The 18123-nt window shown below is 39.6% G+C and overlaps 1 protein-coding gene across 3 annotated transcripts; it reads left to right on the top strand.

The window, feature by feature from the left end:
- Positions 1-840: 840 nt before the first annotated feature.
- On the top strand, positions 841-16703 carry rc3h1b (ring finger and CCCH-type domains 1b). Of its 3 annotated transcripts, none has more exons than XM_073854177.1 (19): positions 841-1046; positions 2337-2788; positions 2874-2994; positions 3071-3310; positions 4703-4878; positions 4973-5173; positions 5553-5685; positions 5952-6183; positions 6659-6886; positions 7146-7294; positions 8478-8905; positions 9252-9410; positions 9494-9640; positions 9717-9933; positions 10180-10273; positions 10367-10457; positions 10554-10721; positions 12173-12267; positions 12509-16703. In XM_073854177.1, exons 2-19 carry the CDS (start codon positions 2558-2560, stop codon positions 12669-12671), a joined length of 3273 nt encoding a protein of 1090 aa, XP_073710278.1. In that variant the 5' UTR covers positions 841-1046; positions 2337-2557; the 3' UTR covers positions 12672-16703. The 3 variants fall into 3 exon arrangements, with proteins under 3 accessions (XP_073710278.1, XP_073710273.1, XP_073710281.1); XM_073854172.1 differs by having other exon boundaries at positions 841-1036; XM_073854180.1 differs by lacking the exon at positions 841-1046 and adding an exon at positions 1182-1319.
- Positions 16704-18123: the final 1420 nt, after the last annotated feature.

Here is an 18123-nt window from a genome sequence, read left to right on the forward strand (position 1 = left end):
GACCACAATAATGGTGGTTTGTTGAAATTGAAACTTAATTGTGCTGTCAATTATTTTCTCTCTCTTTCTCTCTCTCTCTCTCTCTCTCTCTCTCTCTCTCTCACACTAATTAGGATCCCCTTCACATGGTTCCAGAGAGTGGTTTACCAAAACTAAGTTACTGGGTTGTTCTTTTTCACATTTTCTAGATTGATAGAAGCACCGGGGACCCAGTTACATGGAAAAAATTAGATTTTCATGTTATGTCCCATTTATACATACTGTTCAGGCACACAAGAATGTGTTATATGGCTTTATATGATGTAAATGTATACCTAAGATGATATATTATCGCTGTCTAATTTATGAAATACAATCTGTATTAATAAAAAATGTCAGTGATCGTCATTTGTTTATTGTGTGATGTATGTGGATCTCAACATTTTGACTTCAAGCCCCCATTGTTCACAGCAATATTTCAAGGGGTTTGTTAATTGATAAATAATATCATTCTACTGCGCAAGGTGTATCATGCTTTGTAAATTCACATTTAAACTTGTGCATGTTCTTTAATGCTAAAAAATGTTGACGTTCTGTAATGGACATCCTACTTTTGCCAAGAAAGAAATGTTCCTGTGTCAACATCAATGTTGACATCAACATTTTAATCAACAATTTAGATTTAATGAACAATTTTACAGTGATTGAGAAATTTACGGTTAAATGCTTATACGCCATTGTTATTGTCTCATTTCATTTCTCTCCCATTTTAGGGATAAGTTGTGGTTACAGTGTGTGAGTCTGAATGTTGTTGCCGAGCAACAGTTTGGGAGCAATTCCTGTCACAAGTCTGAGTGCAGTACGCTTGTCGGCCACACGGGGCGCCCCGGTACTAACCCGTTTCTTCGCTTCCTTGTGGAGTCTTGCTGCTGCCGCTGCTGGTAGTTTATGCGAGGAACTCCCGAACTATTTCGGTAACCCGTTATAACGGTCGACATGGCGACCGAGGAAATTATTAAGCGTTTCCTTAAGAAAAGATGAAGATAGCAAATACTCGGTAAGAATGAGTGAGTCATTAAATATTCATCATGTTTTAGTTGCTTCTGAATTGCACAAGCCTTTATTTATGTGCATTATTTGTGCGTTTCTGGGTGTGGACCGCACACTGCTGGCTAGCATGATAGCTCGTTGCAGCAGGTATGTAACGTTAGCCGCCCGGCTAGGCTGTTTAGCTTCGGCTTTAGCTCTTTCAACGTTAAGCGTGAGGACTTGGTTGGTTTTCGGCTATTGCTATGTCCAGGGTGTTTTATTGCTGTCTAAATTGTAAATCTCACCTGAAAGTAAGTAGCAGTTTAACCCAAGTTAGCTTATTTAGCTTATTAGCAAGAATAGCTAAACAGAGCGCTGTTTCACGTCACTGGGAGGCCTTCGCTAACAAAATACGTGAGCTATTTACAGTTGTTCACGTGTATCTTAATTGCGAAGTATTTAACTGTTAGTCGTATCCACCTCGCATTGTTTTGATACTGTGATGAATTATAATGAAGTATTTTGTCGGGGTTCAGCGGTCGCTGCGTTACATAATCGCGGCATCTCTTGTGGTCTAGCAGACAAAATAAACGTTTATATTTCTCACGTTTCTTGCGCCTCACCATCATTTCACCTCACAGATTAGCACCTTTGCAAGAAAATATCGTGGAGCCCCATTTACTCTAAAGTTTGTGTACAAAACTAGACAACAGTGTGATGTTGAGAGTAGTATCAATGTGAAACTGCTAGTTTGTGAAACCATGTAGAGACATAGAACGTTGTGTTAGCTTAATAGCTACAGTGTAGTGTAGACTAGTGGTTGACTGTCGAGGAACAAATATAGTCAACCAGTTAGACATGTTTTATCGCAAGTAACTGGTAGATTTTCACATTATGCTGTTACGTTTATGCAAGTGTCTTAGGTTTCTTATTGGTTAAAAAGTGTAGGTTTGACAGTCGAGTTAGCGTTGGCTAGCCAGTTTGCTGAATAACATAACAGAAACTGTTTATTATTTTTCCTAGACAAATTATATTTAATTCCAGTGACATTCAACTGAAAATGTATTATGTTTACCATTTAGGAATATTTTCATGAGTTTAATATAATAAATGTTGTTACTGTACTCTTGTTTGGGTGGAACTAGCAACAGCTGCTTTTATCATCATCATCATCATCATTGTGGCTGTAATCCTAAAATGACATAAACTGCATTTTACTCCAGAGTTATAGTTTTAACCACGTATTCACTGTAAGTAAAATAACGAGTTTGTTAAAAATGCTGTGTTTATATTGACACATTTTTGGAAATGTTCTTATTTTGTTCCAGGTTTCAGGTTTCACACTATGTGCTGATCACCCGGGACGTGTGAATTTATTTAAGAACTCCTGTGTTGAGAAGATTTTTTGATTCCAGTGGAATCTTCCATTTTTTTCTCATCTCCTGCTTTCCCATTTTGTTAAATGACACACGCAACCACACATACACACGTGCACTCACCTAGGAGAAACCCCCCTACCCTTTTTTACATGTAGAAGACCCTTGCTACGATGCCTGTACAAGCTCCACAATGGACAGAGTTTTTACTGTGCCCCATATGCACCCAAACGTTCGAGGAGACGGTGCGTCGACCCATCAGTCTAGGTTGCGGCCACACCGTTTGCAAAATGTGCCTGAACAAGCTGCACCGCAAGGCCTGTCCCTTCGACCAGACGGCCATCAACACTGACATTGAGCAGTTGCCCGTCAACTCTGCCCTGTTACAGCTGGTCGGTGGTCAGGTGAGACATTTTTCTAACTAAGTACATGTCCTCAGTTTTCTATATGCACCACTAATGCTTTATATACTTTGTCCTTTTCTCTCAGGTGCCCAAACAGCAACCTGTGGCACTCATTACCTGTCCAGAGGACACCAAGCATTATGAGGAGGCACGGCAGTGTGTGGAGGAGCTTGCCCTCTACCTCAAACCCCTCAGCAATGCACGAGGTAACGGACGTGCTATCGTACGCTCAAGTTTAATGGTCGTGGCCAAAATCATTTAAATATCTTTGCCTGTGTCTAGGGGTGGGGTTAAGCAATGCTGCTCAGAGCATGCTGAGCCGCCCAATGCAGAGGAAGCTGGTGACTCTGGTGCACTGTCAGCTGGTGGAAGAGGAAGGTAGGGTCAGGGCCATGCGGGCGGCCCGTTCTCTGGGTGAAAGAACTGTTACAGAGCTCATCCTGCAGCACCAAAACCCCCAGCAGCTCTCATCCAACCTGTGGGCTGCTGTCAGAGCCAGAGGCTGCCAGTTCCTGGGTCCAGGTAAGATGACATCCTAAAGGTGATGAATAATTACTTTCCTTCCTGTCATGGCAACTCGGATGAAGGTCTAACAAACAGTCCAACATGACAACATTGGCTTAAGCAGTAGCTGTAGTTTGGATGTTTGATGACTGTAGATTACAGTGGTAGTGTTAAGGAAACCAATTTTCCATGTGTCATTATCTGCATTTTTGTTTGTTAACACTAGTGGTGCATGTGTTACATGTCGCCTGAAACTAGAGGTCGACCGATTTATCGGCCGGGCCAATTAATTGGCCGATTTTTGGCATATTTTAAATTGTCGCTTTGGCCGATTTAGCTGCAAAATTAGGCCGATTAATATGCAGGCGCATCTGCGGGCAACTAAGCGATGTTGTAGAACTCGTGACGCTGCCTCTTGCTGCAAGCAGATCGCTCCCGTGTGTGTGCAGCCATGCCTTGTTCACAAACAGCTTTAGTAAACGATGGCGGGATCGCGCGAATTAAGCAGCCAGTACAACAGCACGACGGGCTTATATCTCGCGGTGCACTGTCCGTGCAAAGATTAGGCTCATTTAATGTGATTAATGAGTGATGATGATCTTTGTTTGCGTGATGGAGGGAGCAGAGCCGCGCTCTTAAACTGTCTCCCTGCTTTTATTACTCAAAACAAAACTGACTCGATGGCGAAAGGTCGGAAGACCAAATCATATCCACCGAGGAAATGTTTTTCGTGTTGTTACAGTAACACTTTGTTTACAGTTTTGCGCTGCTCAGCCTGGATTAGAACACGGCACATCCGATTCGCGAACTGACTCCTTTGAACGGATTCGTTTGAATGAACGGTTGAAACAACAGATCTGTCCCAACACTAAACTCACAAGACGTCACTGTCAGCACAATCAGTCACTTATAGCGTCTCAGAAATGAGAATGTAAATGTGTTTAGAAAGATTTGCCCTATATAACAGTCTCAACTAAAAAACATAGACATTTACTATGTTAACTTTATGATGAATAAATAATTTATCAGGTCTACCATAAATAAGGATTTTATCCTACTAAGCAATAAAAGCCATGGTAAAAAACTGATCAAAGATGATGACAGCAGAGTGTCAGGTAATATCTGTGTCTGATAAATGCATGGTGCAGAGGAGGTTGTAAAACTCTTAAGAAAGACCAGTCATAATTTTTTTAAATACTTTAACTTAAATAGTGAAATTTTTACATTTAAAATATCTGCTAACGATGAGAACATTTTGATTATTATGTACATATAGAAAATTGGCCAAAAATATCGGCATCGGTTAGAGAAAAAGCCATAGCGGTCGACCTCTACCTGAAACCTTTGGTGTGTTGTGTGTAGAAGTTTTGATTGTGGTGTCTTACCTGTTGGATCATGATTTATCTACAGCTATGCAGGAAGAGGCACTAAAGCTGGTACTGTTGGCCTTGGAAGATGGATCTGCTCTTTCCAGGAAAGTTCTGGTCCTGTTTGTGGTCCAGAGACTTGAACCAAGGTTTCCTCAGGCCTCTAAAACCAGTATTGGACATGTAGTTCAGCTCCTCTATCGTGCCTCATGCTTCAAGGTTAGTTGGGTTTTATTAATCCTGTTAATACTCATAATAGTTGTTAACTACTTTAGCTTTAACGTGTCAACTGAATAATTTAATTTTGTTGCAGGTGACAAAGCGAGACGAGGACTCGTCACTAATGCAATTAAAAGAGGAGTTCCGCACATATGAGGCACTGCGGCGGGAGCACGACTCTCAGATTGTTCAGATCGCCATGGAGGGAGGCCTACGCATCGCCCCCGATCAGTGGTCCTCTCTGCTTTATGGAGATCAGTCCCACAAGTCCCACATGCAATCTATTATTGACAAGGTACATGCCCAAAGTAAAAGTCTAAAGCAGGGGTGCCCAAACTCGGTCCTGGAGGGCCGGTGTCCTGCAGAGTTTAGCTCCAACTTTCCTCAGCACAAGTGTCTAGTATGCTTAGTGAGACTGTAATTAGTTGCTTCAGGTGGCTTTGGTTAGGGTTGGAGCTAAACTCTGCAGGACACTTGGGCACCCCTGGTCTAAAGTAATTCAGCCCAGCATGATTCTCTGTCTATACTAAGTTGCATCAGAGGCTCCAACACCACATTTATTTCTACCTACTTCTCCTTTTCTCATGTGCTTTTTTCTTTTCTGACCTTTCTTTTGTACACAACAATCAGGCAAGATGAATTCATAGAAAATGTTACTGTGCTTTTTCTTTCAGCTGCAAACGCCAGCATCGTTTGCTCAGAGCGTACAGGAGCTGACCATTGCACTGCAGAGGACGGGTGACCCCGCCAACCTCAACCGACTAAGACCTCACCTCGAGCTGCTCGCTAACATCGACCCCAGTCCGGGTAAGTTATAAAACAACTTTATAATAACTATTATAAAATAACAAATTGCTTCTCTGGTTTTGCAGCTTGCATTGTGTACTATTTATTGGAGGGGTTACTTTGCAATCACTTCACTTTCACATCAAAAAAGAAGATGGTGTTTATATGAAGAATTCATAAAAACATCATCTTCCAAATAATATATTGAAGGTCTTATGTAACGGTAAGATAAAGTAAGATACTTGCTGTGAGGGTACATTCACCATGATCTCTGTTGCTTTCTTCAGATGCTCCTCCTCCTACTTGGGATCAGCTAGAGAAGGGGCTGGTAGCAGTAAAGACGGTGGTGCATGGGCTGGTGGATTTCATCCAGAACCACAGTAAGAAGGGTGCTGACACGCAGCAGCCACCCCAGCACAGCAAGTATAAAACATACATGTGCAGAGACATGAAGCAGAAAGGAGGCTGTCCCAGAGGAGCCAGCTGCACCTTTGCCCACTCTCAGGAGGAGCTGGAAAAGTGAGTGCCAACACTATTACATTATCTAAAAGCTTGAATGAGTCATGGTAATGTTATATATTTTGTGGTTTTTATTTCCTAGTTACCCTATCAATAACACCACATAATGGCATATTAAATGCATTACTTATTTAACACTGTTTACTTTGTTTATATTTAGTAATGAAATATTTAACTGTCACTTGGCAAATTGTTTATAGATTTTTAGAAATGGTGGCTTTTTTTGCTAATGGGCAAAAAAAATGTAATTGAATGAATTTGGTTTCATTGTGGGCTGCCCACTATTAAAGTAGGTTCACCCAACTGGCATATTGTTGGTAAACTGTTCCTTTAGCATTTTGCTTCTGTTGTTATCAAGTTATTCACTTACCTAACTGCCACTTGTTCGTCAACATATCCCATATATTGAGAAACATGTCTGATGATTGTAATCCATAAATTTTAAAATAATCTTATTTTATGAACCCCACTTCAGATACCGTAAAATGAACAAACGTCTTGCCGCACGGTTGCCCTGCACTCCTGGTCTGCTTCCTGAAGATGTGGTTTCATTAGACCCCGGACGGAAGTCCCTTACCAATGGAATTGGTGGTCCTCTTCCCCAGCTCATCCCCAGAGGCACAGATCCCTCTAATTATGAACTCTTACTCAAACCCAAGATGGATGCCACTAGCCTCAGCGCTCCTGGGTCACCACCTGACTCGTAAGTTTTTGCTTCTGTTTTAGTTTTCTTTTGAAGTTCATTAACCTTTGTTATAAAAACTGTTGCCTTTCCTCATAAAGCCTTAAAAATGACAAAACATTTCATCCAGACACTTGACAGAATTGCATACTAGAATATACCTTAACAGAAAAACAATGTACATTTAAGTTTCTGTTGGGTGGTTTCTGCCATTTTGTTGTAAATTTAGTCTGGATAAATCTAGCATTGCCTTGACACCCCATCCTGTGTCTCACCCCAGGGCAGAGCACTTACCCATGTCTAAGCAGTTGCCAGTTGTGTCCAGAGGTGCTCCACAGATGTATCCTCAACAACAGCCTGAGCTTTTCTACTCGGAGCCACCTAGACATCAAACCTCAGGATCTCAGTATGATGCTCAATATCCACCAGGTGAGTGTTTAGACACATGGATGTTTTCAGATTGTTTACAAAAATGTCTTGCATACATAGAAAATTATAAAATATGCATGTTTAAGCAATATCGCTCGAGTAGGAGTGTGATATAGCTCTATATCATCACGGCTGTGATGATATAATCAACTTATTCAAATCCATAAGTTGATTTTCAAAGATTTATTATAAAAACTGATTATTTTTTCCACAAAATGCAATAAATCCATGACAAGTTTTTATTCAAAATGTTATAAATCTATTGAATCAATAGCCTATATAAATGTGCATTCATCTTTGCCATGTTATATTCATTTAATTGACTAGTTGTACACAATAATTAAAAATATAAACATTAATGGCATTAATCAAAATACTTACTTTGTCATATTAAGAATACTGTCATTTCTGCGGTTATACTTGACGTCCTCGCTTAACGTTTTTCACAGCGATCAGCTGTAAAATGTTTCGATTTTCGTTGACTTTGAGTAGAATTATGGAAAGTTTTTCATAAGATCTCCTGGGGTCAATGTGTTAGCATGAGAAGCTTGATGCTGTCGAGAGAACAAGCACCCGTCTCCCGATGCCTCTCAGGGAAATTATCAGATGTTGATGGCTTACGTTTCTTTCCCGTCACAGAAAACCTTTATGAATGCAATTAAAGTATTATTTTGTTTTGTTTGTTGATCACGAAGTACAAAGTAGATGAGGAAAACTAGGACTCCATGTACTCAGCGCGCCGCCATGTTTGTTTACATTGTGTTAATGGTGCGCTGTAGGATTTATTGCGTTCTGTAAAAAAGGGGGAATGGCGCTTATCGCATATTGGGAAAAAAGGGAGAAAAGATGACAGAATAACACGGCGGATATTGGATTTTGTGTAAAATTAAGAATTTACTTTTAACTACTGACCTGATATAATACTGATTTTGGCAGTAACTCATTTTTTTTCAAAAATGGCGTTTATCGCGTTTTGGAACCAAACTTTTCATATACACCGATCAGCCATAACATTATGAGCACCTGCCTAATAATGTGTAGGTCCACCTTTTGCAACCAAAACAGGCATGGACTTCACTAGAACTTTCTATCAGAACCAGCAGTCACCGAGACATTTGTATAACTATGTGCATGCCCTTTCATGTCGATTCAAGTCATAACATTCATGTTATTTTTCTTACAGGCAACCCCTACCCATACCAGCCTCCGCAGTATGTATCTCCCCGTTACATCCGTAACCCACCTCCACCTGGCGAGTCAGCAGTGTCCCCCTACCCAGAGCCCTACCCTGGTTACGGCCCAGACCGCCAATATCAGAGCCACCATTCCGGTCCTCCTTTCTCAACCCACCCCTACGCACCTCCCTCTCATTACAGCCGCAGACATGGACATTATCCTGCACCCCCACCTCAATTTGCACCTCCCCGAGATGACTTGGTGAGGATGAGCCCTGTTCCTTTGGATGTTCCTCCAGCCTCTATGCCTCCACCTCAAGGAGGGGCCCCAGGATCTCTGTACCACCCCCAGGAGTCTTCATCACGCGACAGATACCCACAAGATGGGTACTATCCCACTGGACCACACCCCAGCCAAATGAGATCCCACATGAGAGTAAGTTAAAAGGATAGTTTACTTAAAAAGTTTGTTACAGATTTTGTTGTTCCAAACTAGCATAAGTTGATTTCCTTCTGTGGAGCACAAGAGGCAGATTTTTGTGGTATGACAACCTTAATCACAAACAAAATAAAAGAGGGTTGAAACAACACGAGGATGAGTAAATAGTAACAAAATTGTCCTTGATGAGCAAACTAAAATAAATTATATTTGACTACAGCAAATGTAGGCTTTCCAAACCCATAAACGCATAATAAAATCTCTGATCCATGTAGCAGAAAGATTCCACAGGTCACAGATATCAGTCATCATGGTGGTTTTTGTCTTCTTTCCTTTCCTAAAGGACCCGTACAGTCGTTCTCAGCCCAGTCTGGATGATTTGCACCGCAGGCGTAAGGAGCTGCTGGTCCAGCTGGAGGAGAGAAAAGTCATCTCTCCCCCACCCTTCGCTGCCTCCCCAACTCTCCCCACACACCCTTTCCCCAACGACTACCCTCAGGAGGTGAGACAATCTCCCAATAGCTTTAAATAAGCCCATCTCATGCCGTCAGATTGTATCTAATGCACAATTTTCAATGTCTTTAGTATTTAGAAGATGGCTCAAAATCCTTTGGAAGTCGAGAGCCAGAGTACGCTGGGCAGTATTCCCCCTGGTCATGTGATACAATAGGATCATACATTGGCTCCAAGGATGCTAAACCAAAAGATATCGGTAGCGCTGTGCAGATGATGGCAAGTGACTCGCTTGTGTTACATGATACGGATTTTACTGGACTCTCTTTTAACTTCTTGAACTTTCTTAATGCAGAACGCAGAGGGAAAGGTTCTGCGCGAGCCTCCGCTAGACAGCCAGCGACGCTCCGCAGAAGCCAAAGATGACGATCCCATCATTCCTTTCGGCCCTTTGCCCACAGTTTCCCCCTTTGGTGCCATTTCGCGCACATCTAAAACGGGTTATCAGACCACTGGGCCAATACAGGCCATGGCTTCTTCACAGGCCTCCAGCTCCAAACATATGACAATGACAGCTGACTAAATCTTACTAATACTGTAGTATTTTGTTTTTTTAGTTCAATTGCTAATGCATGGTACTTGCAATGCTAAGGTCATTGATTTGATTCCTGAATGGTCTTAGTAGAGTCTTAACCAAAATGTAATGCACACATTGCGCAAATGACCATAATGAAGAAATGCATTGCAAAGCAATTATACCAGAGTATATCATCAGAAGAACCCACAATTTCTCTTTTACTAAATAGTTTTTTACTTCGCAGCCGACTATTCGTATGGAAACCACAGCGGGTGGGGCGGAGCGTCGTACGCCCCGCACCAGAGCATGAACACTCAGGGACACTTCAGCGAGCGGTACACACCCTTATACCTCTTCATCTTCCTGTGAACTATATGATGATGTGTGGTTGTACTTCTTACTTAATTTCTTTCTCGTGTTTTTACCAGTATGCCCGTGTCTGGCCCTGACCGCGAGCAGCTCAAGATCGAGCTCCAGCAAGTCAACCAACAGATAAGTCAGCAGACCCGTGGCATGGAGGTGCATTTGAAATGTCAATTTAAATGTGTGACTCATAAATCAGCTCACTGTATCCCACTCGGTAAACTAATAGGCTGGCTTGTTGCTAACACACAGGCTGCCAGTAACTCCATGCTCCTGCAGAGGGAGGCGTGTGCATTGGCGTCCCAGCCAGCGGCACCGGTGAAATGGTCTACAGGTGCCGTGGTGTCCAGTGAGCAGCTCAACCTGGAATTGCATCATGTGGAGCGAGAGATCGGAAAGAGGACCCGTGAAATCGCCATGGTGAGTCAGACTTTGTGAGCTACACCTTAAAATGTACATGCTTTTGAGCCTTGTGTATTTTCTTCCAGTAACAGCCTACGCACATTCTCAAGAGAGGCATTCCACTATTTAGTGTGTGACGTGGCAAACGAGGCACTATGTTAATAAGTAGTGGTCAACCGATATGGGTTTTCCAAACTGAAAGATTTATATATCGGCCTTGGCAATAAAGACCACTAATAAAGAGCCTTGTTGGCAATGCCATACACTGGAAAACCACTCAATCAAGAACAAGCATAGGCCATCCTAATGTAAAAAGATTCATTATAGTTATTAGTTCTGCATAGGCTACGCTTTGGTTTTCATTCATAATTCTGCGTCATCAACCGCATCAATGTGCACTTACACTTGCAGACCACTAGTAGGCAGTCCACAGTGTAACCTACAATAGCAGTGCAACTGCGGATGAAAAGCTGATTGGCCAGTAAACCCACAAAAGCATCAGGTTGTGTATGATTTGAGAAAATTAGCTGTGATGGATAGCCTGGCTAACACCAGACCAGTCTCATAGAGAATGAAATGTGGTCTGGGAACCATATGCTCATTTTCTCATATTTGAAGCGTGATTTACGAATGCCCGGATCCATTTATTGGGCGCTACGAATGTCTATCAAATATGTCTGTACCTAGCTCATAGCTAATCGTTTCAAATTATACCAGATGACGTATGTAGCATCAACAACTTTTATCGGGTACATGTGCACACAGCTGAAAGCTATGCAACTAAACCGGTAGCTGTATATTGATATAAAAAAGCAACACAACTTAGTGGCACTGTGACAACCACAGTATGTAGGCTACTGGCATAAAGACAATATGATATTAATAAATACCATTTATAAGTTAAATGGACTTTGTCAACGACGATGTCGAGCAGGTTGGTCCTATTAAACTCCGTGGCTATCATGTTTTGCCATATCCAAACATCCTTCTTGGATATGAAATTGTTTAACGGCAAAAGTTGCTTTTTTTTAATAAACTTGCGTTCAAAACTACTTAGAACACTGAGTAAGGCTGCATCGAAAAGTAACTTCACATCTGCTCCCGCCTTGGATAAACAAAACTGCTTTGGTGTGTTGCATAGACGTCGTCATCGTCTTGCTGCCCCCTCCCCTCTATTAGAGGTGAAAAATTGGTCTGTGATGGAGGTGGAACATTACTCAACCAATCAGAATACAGCATATACGGCGGCATGTCACATGCGGTGTTGTCGCACAAGTTTATTTTTTAATGCATCCAAAGCTCAAATTGGGTATGAAAATTAGATGGATGATAGCCCATGCAAATTAACTTTAGTGTTTTTTTTTAAGTTTTGTTCTACAAAATCATTTAATTACAAAAAATATTTTTTGACCCATTTGTTTAATGTCTGATACTAAAGGTTGGATATCTGTCTATTTTTATAATTGCAGGAGAATCAGGTGGCACATGAATACAAAATGAAGGCCACTGAGAATGGGCAGCCTGACCATAAAGCCCAGCTGGAGGAACTCTCTTTAGCACTGGGGTGAGTGAGCAAATAAGCTTGTACACAGAAGTCCTTGTTACTTGCCATTTAGCAGACACTTTTGCTCCAGGGAACCCACAAATCTCTTAATAGCAGTTACTGTTTACCCGCAGTAAGAATATACTGGTGATTCAAAATAAAATGTCTATTGCTGCCCTATTAGACCATAAATGCATTTGAATAATGTCGCCACATACACTGTTGTTGACATTCTCAACTGCATTCCTCTTCTCGCCATCAGTGAGGTGTCTAATGGATCCAGTGGCATGAAGCCAGCCAGTGGGGTGGGTGGATCTATGCTGTCGCTGACCAATAAGACGTCTTCTCTCACCCTCTGCTCTGCTGACCAATCAGCAAGTAGCTCAGACCTTCAGAAGAATGGTGTTGTTCACTCTTGCTCTTAAGAGTGTTAATTACACAATAATATCCTCTTTACTTCCAATGGTCAGTATTCTTTTTTGAGGGGGCTTTAAAACACCTTGACTTATTGGAACGGGAGGAGAAGCAGGGCGGAAGACGTCGAGATGATGTGTTTTTAATATTCAAACAGAGCACGCTGATATGAGGAACACACACACACACGCGCACACACCTGCATGCTGCTACATGCATGCACACACACAAACTTTTGTTGTTTTATTTAGAAAAATGAGCAGTATCTGCCGTGATATAAATTTTCTTTCTTTTTGTTCTGTGAATGAGCTTTTTGTTTTAAACGACTTCTCATCACCTGGAAACCAGGGCATCTGAATAATGTTTTTGCAGTTTTCCCCGGATATCAACAGTAAACCCAAAGCTAGCACGAAGAAGCCGACACAAATTTGATTTAATTACCGAAATGGGGGGCGATGCAGTTGGGGCTCGGTTGAAACGTTTAAACTCCTTGGATCCCTGCAGCCTTGAATATGATCTGACTCACCAGGTGTAAAGTAGCACGGAGAACCTATTATGAATCCATTTTTATGGACCGTTAACATGGGACTCCCCACACAACATACATACAACCGTGGCAGTGTATCGCTGTAAAACAGTTAGATTGAGCTCTGAATAACACAAAGGGAAAGATATAAATATATATAATCAGTTGTCAGATTATGTTTAATTTATGGTTTGGCTATATAACTGTTAAGGATTTGTACATGTATGGGAAAACGTGTCGTGAGCGTTCCGTTTTATAGAACGCAAACAAATGTCTTTAAAAATGAGCACTTTTTTCCATGTTTTTCCATGAGTGTGTGCTTTTCAGTAGGGGAGGTTCAACACTTCAGGTCCCTTGTGTTCTTCAGAGCTTTGTGGTCCGGGATGAAATTATTTTTTGTCTCTTAGCGCCACAGTTGTTTTGTAAGATTACAGCCTATTAGGAAAAATTTCATCAGTTTTCCCTAACTTCTGTGAAGTTGCGTATTTGGCTTTACTGGTTGAGTTTGCATATTCAGGCGTACCGCTGCAAGGAAACCTACCAGGGCAGATAGTTTCAACAACAGCCGAGTGACCGAGTTACAGTTTTGATGCGCCAAGGAAACTTTGCATATGAATTTCAATAAAAATTCTGTTGGCTTTCCAGACAGGCGTTTATACTAGATTAGCTATTTAATGTTTTTTTATTTTAATTAAATAGAACTGTAATGACCTATTTGTTGGTTCGATTTGTTTAAAATCAATCATCTGGAAATATTTACGCATTTTGGCCAAGAGCAGAAAAAGAATTCTAAATGGTTTGTAATATGCAAATTATTGCATCGAATTAAATGCGACCATTTACGTAAGAACTTTTACGAACTACTTAAACACAATTCATTCTGCTCGAGTTTAGCAAATGAGGTCAAATGATTTCGATCACCCAGCTTTGACTTAAAACGATAGTTCACCCAAAAATGAAAATTCTGTCATTTAATACACTCTTATGTTGTTCTAACCCTGAGTTTTTTTTATATTTAAAATATTAAAATATTTTGATAATGCACACAGGTGCTGTATTGACTTCCATAGTAGGAAAACAAATATTATGGAAATATTGTGATAAATGATGAAGATATTTTGATAAACAACACAGTTAATGGTACCCATTGACTTCCATCGTATTTGTTTTTCCTACTATGGAAGTCAATGGTTACAATCAGCTGTGTGCTTACCATCCTTTATCAAAATATCTTCTTTTGTGTTCATCAGAAATTCATACAGGTTCAGAACATCATGACCGAATTTTCATTTTTAGGTGAACAATCCCTTTAAATGTGTCTATTCAGCGACTGTTTTAAAACGATGCCCCGTACGAGAACAAGATTATTTGAAGTCTTCCTATAGTGATGACATTCTTCACGTGTGACATTTTGTTCTAGTCTCTTGAGACCGACTATGATATACAGCTCCGATTTTGGGTGCAACCTCTTAACATGTAATCTTTGTCGTTTTTGTGCTCTAGTCGTGATGATAGTTAATTTCTCCTATTTTGATGACTTGTAGTCATGGTCATTCGATGTTATTGCTCGTGCAGAGCGCGCACAGACTTTTCACGCAATCGTCAAGATTGAAGTCGAGCTGTGCTGACACGCAGAGATGACGTCAACCTTTCTAATGAGCTTTAAAATTATCTTGTAGCCGTTTCTCCAGAAAGTCACCTTTATCGATGCTAAATTGTTACGTCCTCGTTCTCTTTAACAAGGAAATTCGAATAGTAAAGTTTTTCAAAAGACCTAGTTCACGCCTTGACTGATATTTAATGCTTTTTGGTACAACTACTGCCCCCAATTAGACCCCCAATCAAAATCTGCTCGTAAGGTTCTACGCTTTGTTGTAGCATGTAGTTGGGTCAATTTCACTAAAACATATTTCGTCCCAAGATCCCTAATGAAAAATGTAAACTTTTTGCATAATGGAAGTTGATCTTATTTTTAAGACCATCAAGGATGTTACATTATTTAACGACTGTTCTTATTACCGTTATGCATATGGACATTAAACTTTGTAATTTCCATTATTCTCAATGGGGATTGCATTATTGGAAAAATATTGTTTCTTAATGTACATCATAATACGGTACCAGAAGTACATAAACATAATGTTTTATTACAATAATAAGAATAGCATTTTTTTCTGGTTTTGTGTGAAATAAGTCTTTAGACAACTTGTGAGGTTGACCCAACCGCTAGTTTTGAATTACTTTTACGAGCCACCTCACCCATCCCATTTGCGTTAAGTTTACTGTTGAAGTACATTAATGAATTGCGTTCTTTTAAAGAGAATGCACTCACTGAATTTAATTTACATGCAAACGGGGAATTTCGCACTTCTCAAATTTGCATAGGATACGTTTAAATCCAATGACTACCATCAGTACTTCACTAAACTTAACACGCTCCATTAGCATTGGAATTTTTGCGGTTCTTGTTAGGTGGACGTGCTAGCATGACGAGCATTCTGTTTCACAATGCTAACTGCTGCTACGACAGTTAAACAGAGCCTGACACGTTAGCCAGCGCTTGCCTGGTGTGCTGATATTTTCCGTTTGGCTTTCACGGAGTGCCCAATGTTGTATTACAGTAAGCATTCTCGAGTGACGCACTGCCAGGATGCTTTTTTATTTTAATCTTTTGGATTATATGGGAATGTGCTATCTTGTATTTAATATTTAGCACTTGCTTGGGTGCTGTAGAACTTTTTTTTCTTCAATTATCAGTGATCTCACTGAGAGAATTATTTCTGTGTGGATATTTTTTGTTTGTTTGTTTTACAAATTAAATCATGTCGATTACATTAGCAACTTTATGGGAAACGACTCCGTAAAGGCTCATTTACAGTTTGTGTGCATGAGTTTTTTTCTTTAATAGAGAAATTGCAGGATATTGTGATTTTCTTAGAGAATAGGTCTGTTCCTAATGGATGATATTCATTTCTCTGCCTGAATCCTGTCTGTTTTGAACAGACCTGTTGAATTCATTTAAATGAAGAGCAAATTAACTCATTTTGAATCTTATAACACTGTTATGGCTTTGTTTTTGTTTTTTTGGTTATTGTTTTATTCCTAACTTTTTGGGAAATGTAATGGCTTTTTTATGATTACTTCCAAGTTGTCTTGTAAAATCTCTTAAATTAAGGTACAGGCTCAATTTCAACAAGGAAAGGTTTTATATATAAATATATATTATACTCCATTAAGGAATGTTTAGAACCATCTTACTCCAATGTGGATGTAGCCATTATTACGCCATTTAATGACTTTGTAAAAGAATTCACTGTGTGAAAATTGGTTTGCATTTTTGTATAATACAATCTGCTTTTTTGTTTTAAAGGATAGGGAGGTAAAACTGGATGTTAGAGAATGAGATAAAAAAATAATAATTTAACTGAAACCTGTGATATGGAGAAGAAAATGTAACTTGTACAATGCTTCTAAATGAGAGGGATGGAATAAACAATATTGGTAACACTGCTATAAAGATCTGTCTGATGTGTCCTAACTCTCTTTATTGTTTATCTAAAGTTGCACTGTATTATCAGAATTTTTATGTTTAATACAATGTGAGCTGTATAGACAACACACCTGCCTGTTTACAACAAAACATTTAATCCACTCTATGAAAATGCTTTGTTACATTTGGGCAATTCCATGCAAAAGTTTTTAACCATACTGGTATCGCATATGTCAGTATTTTGTTGTTTAATCCTTTAACTATCGCAGCCCTTTTTGAGCGGGAGTTGGTGAAAAGGTGATGTACACCTTCAAATTAATATAACTCTGGCATTTTTTTTTGTCTAGAAGAATAATTTTTAAAGAAGACACTTTACAGTTTTTTACATTTATTTATCATAAACAAAAATGCAATATAGTATTATTTTTAATACATAAAATTATCAAAAAAACTGAGGTTTGCTGCATACTTTTGTCACAAATTAATAAATTACAGTTACTGCATTATTATTACTGCTAAAAGGTTTTGAAATATGAAAACTACATTCTTAGACCTTTCCAACAATATATATTTGGTTGTGATAGATTAACATTTACATTAAATATATTGAAGTAAACTTGGGTGTCCCGCTCACGGGACAGCGCGGTTAATGGGTTAAATACCCATGCAATGTCTCTGTTAAAGTTTTTAAAGCTTTTTAAAATTATTTTCAACACTTTGATTTTCCGTACAAATGCACATGTTTCTTCCTCATAAATGCGCATACAAAAAATAAAATAAAATCAATATTTGTCTTTCACCCTTCATTGGGTATTATTGCTTCTGGGTTGTGCCTTTAAATTTACAGAATTCCTACAAAGCAGGAACATGTGTCCATTTTTTGTCACATCCATAAAGCATGCATGTGTTCCTCATCTAAAATAGAAAACATGAGTTACTCTAATAAGAAAGGATGTATTCATTTTTTACACTTTGTTTTGTGTTATACTATTTGATTTTGTGTTGGTTATGAGTTAAAACAACACAAAATGTGTTGTTCCAATAATAACACAGAGATGTGTATAGTTAAATGCGTTGTCCTTAACTAGACACAAGGGGGCGGTTTCCTGGACATGGATTCAGAGACTAGTCCTAGACTAAAATAAATGTAAGAGCTTTAAAAACTGAAAACAACTTGCACTGACATAACTTAAAATACATCAGTGCCCTTTGTTTTGCTTCAAAATGCACACAAGTAATGTTTTTAGTAAGGCGTGTTTGTTAAAACTAGTTATATTTCCTAATTAAACTAAGGCCTTGTCCTGGCTTAAGCTAATCCATGTCCGGGAAGCCACCCCAAGTTGTGTTGTTTTAAGACTGATATTGTTCCGATTCTCTGAGCAATTATATTTCAAGTTTTGGCTGCAAATGTTACACCCATAATGCTGGAATAGTAGTCCCACTACTA

This window comes from Misgurnus anguillicaudatus, chromosome 2, assembly GCF_027580225.2.
Source record: "Misgurnus anguillicaudatus chromosome 2, ASM2758022v2, whole genome shotgun sequence".
Lineage (NCBI taxonomy): Eukaryota > Metazoa > Chordata > Actinopteri > Cypriniformes > Cobitidae > Misgurnus > Misgurnus anguillicaudatus.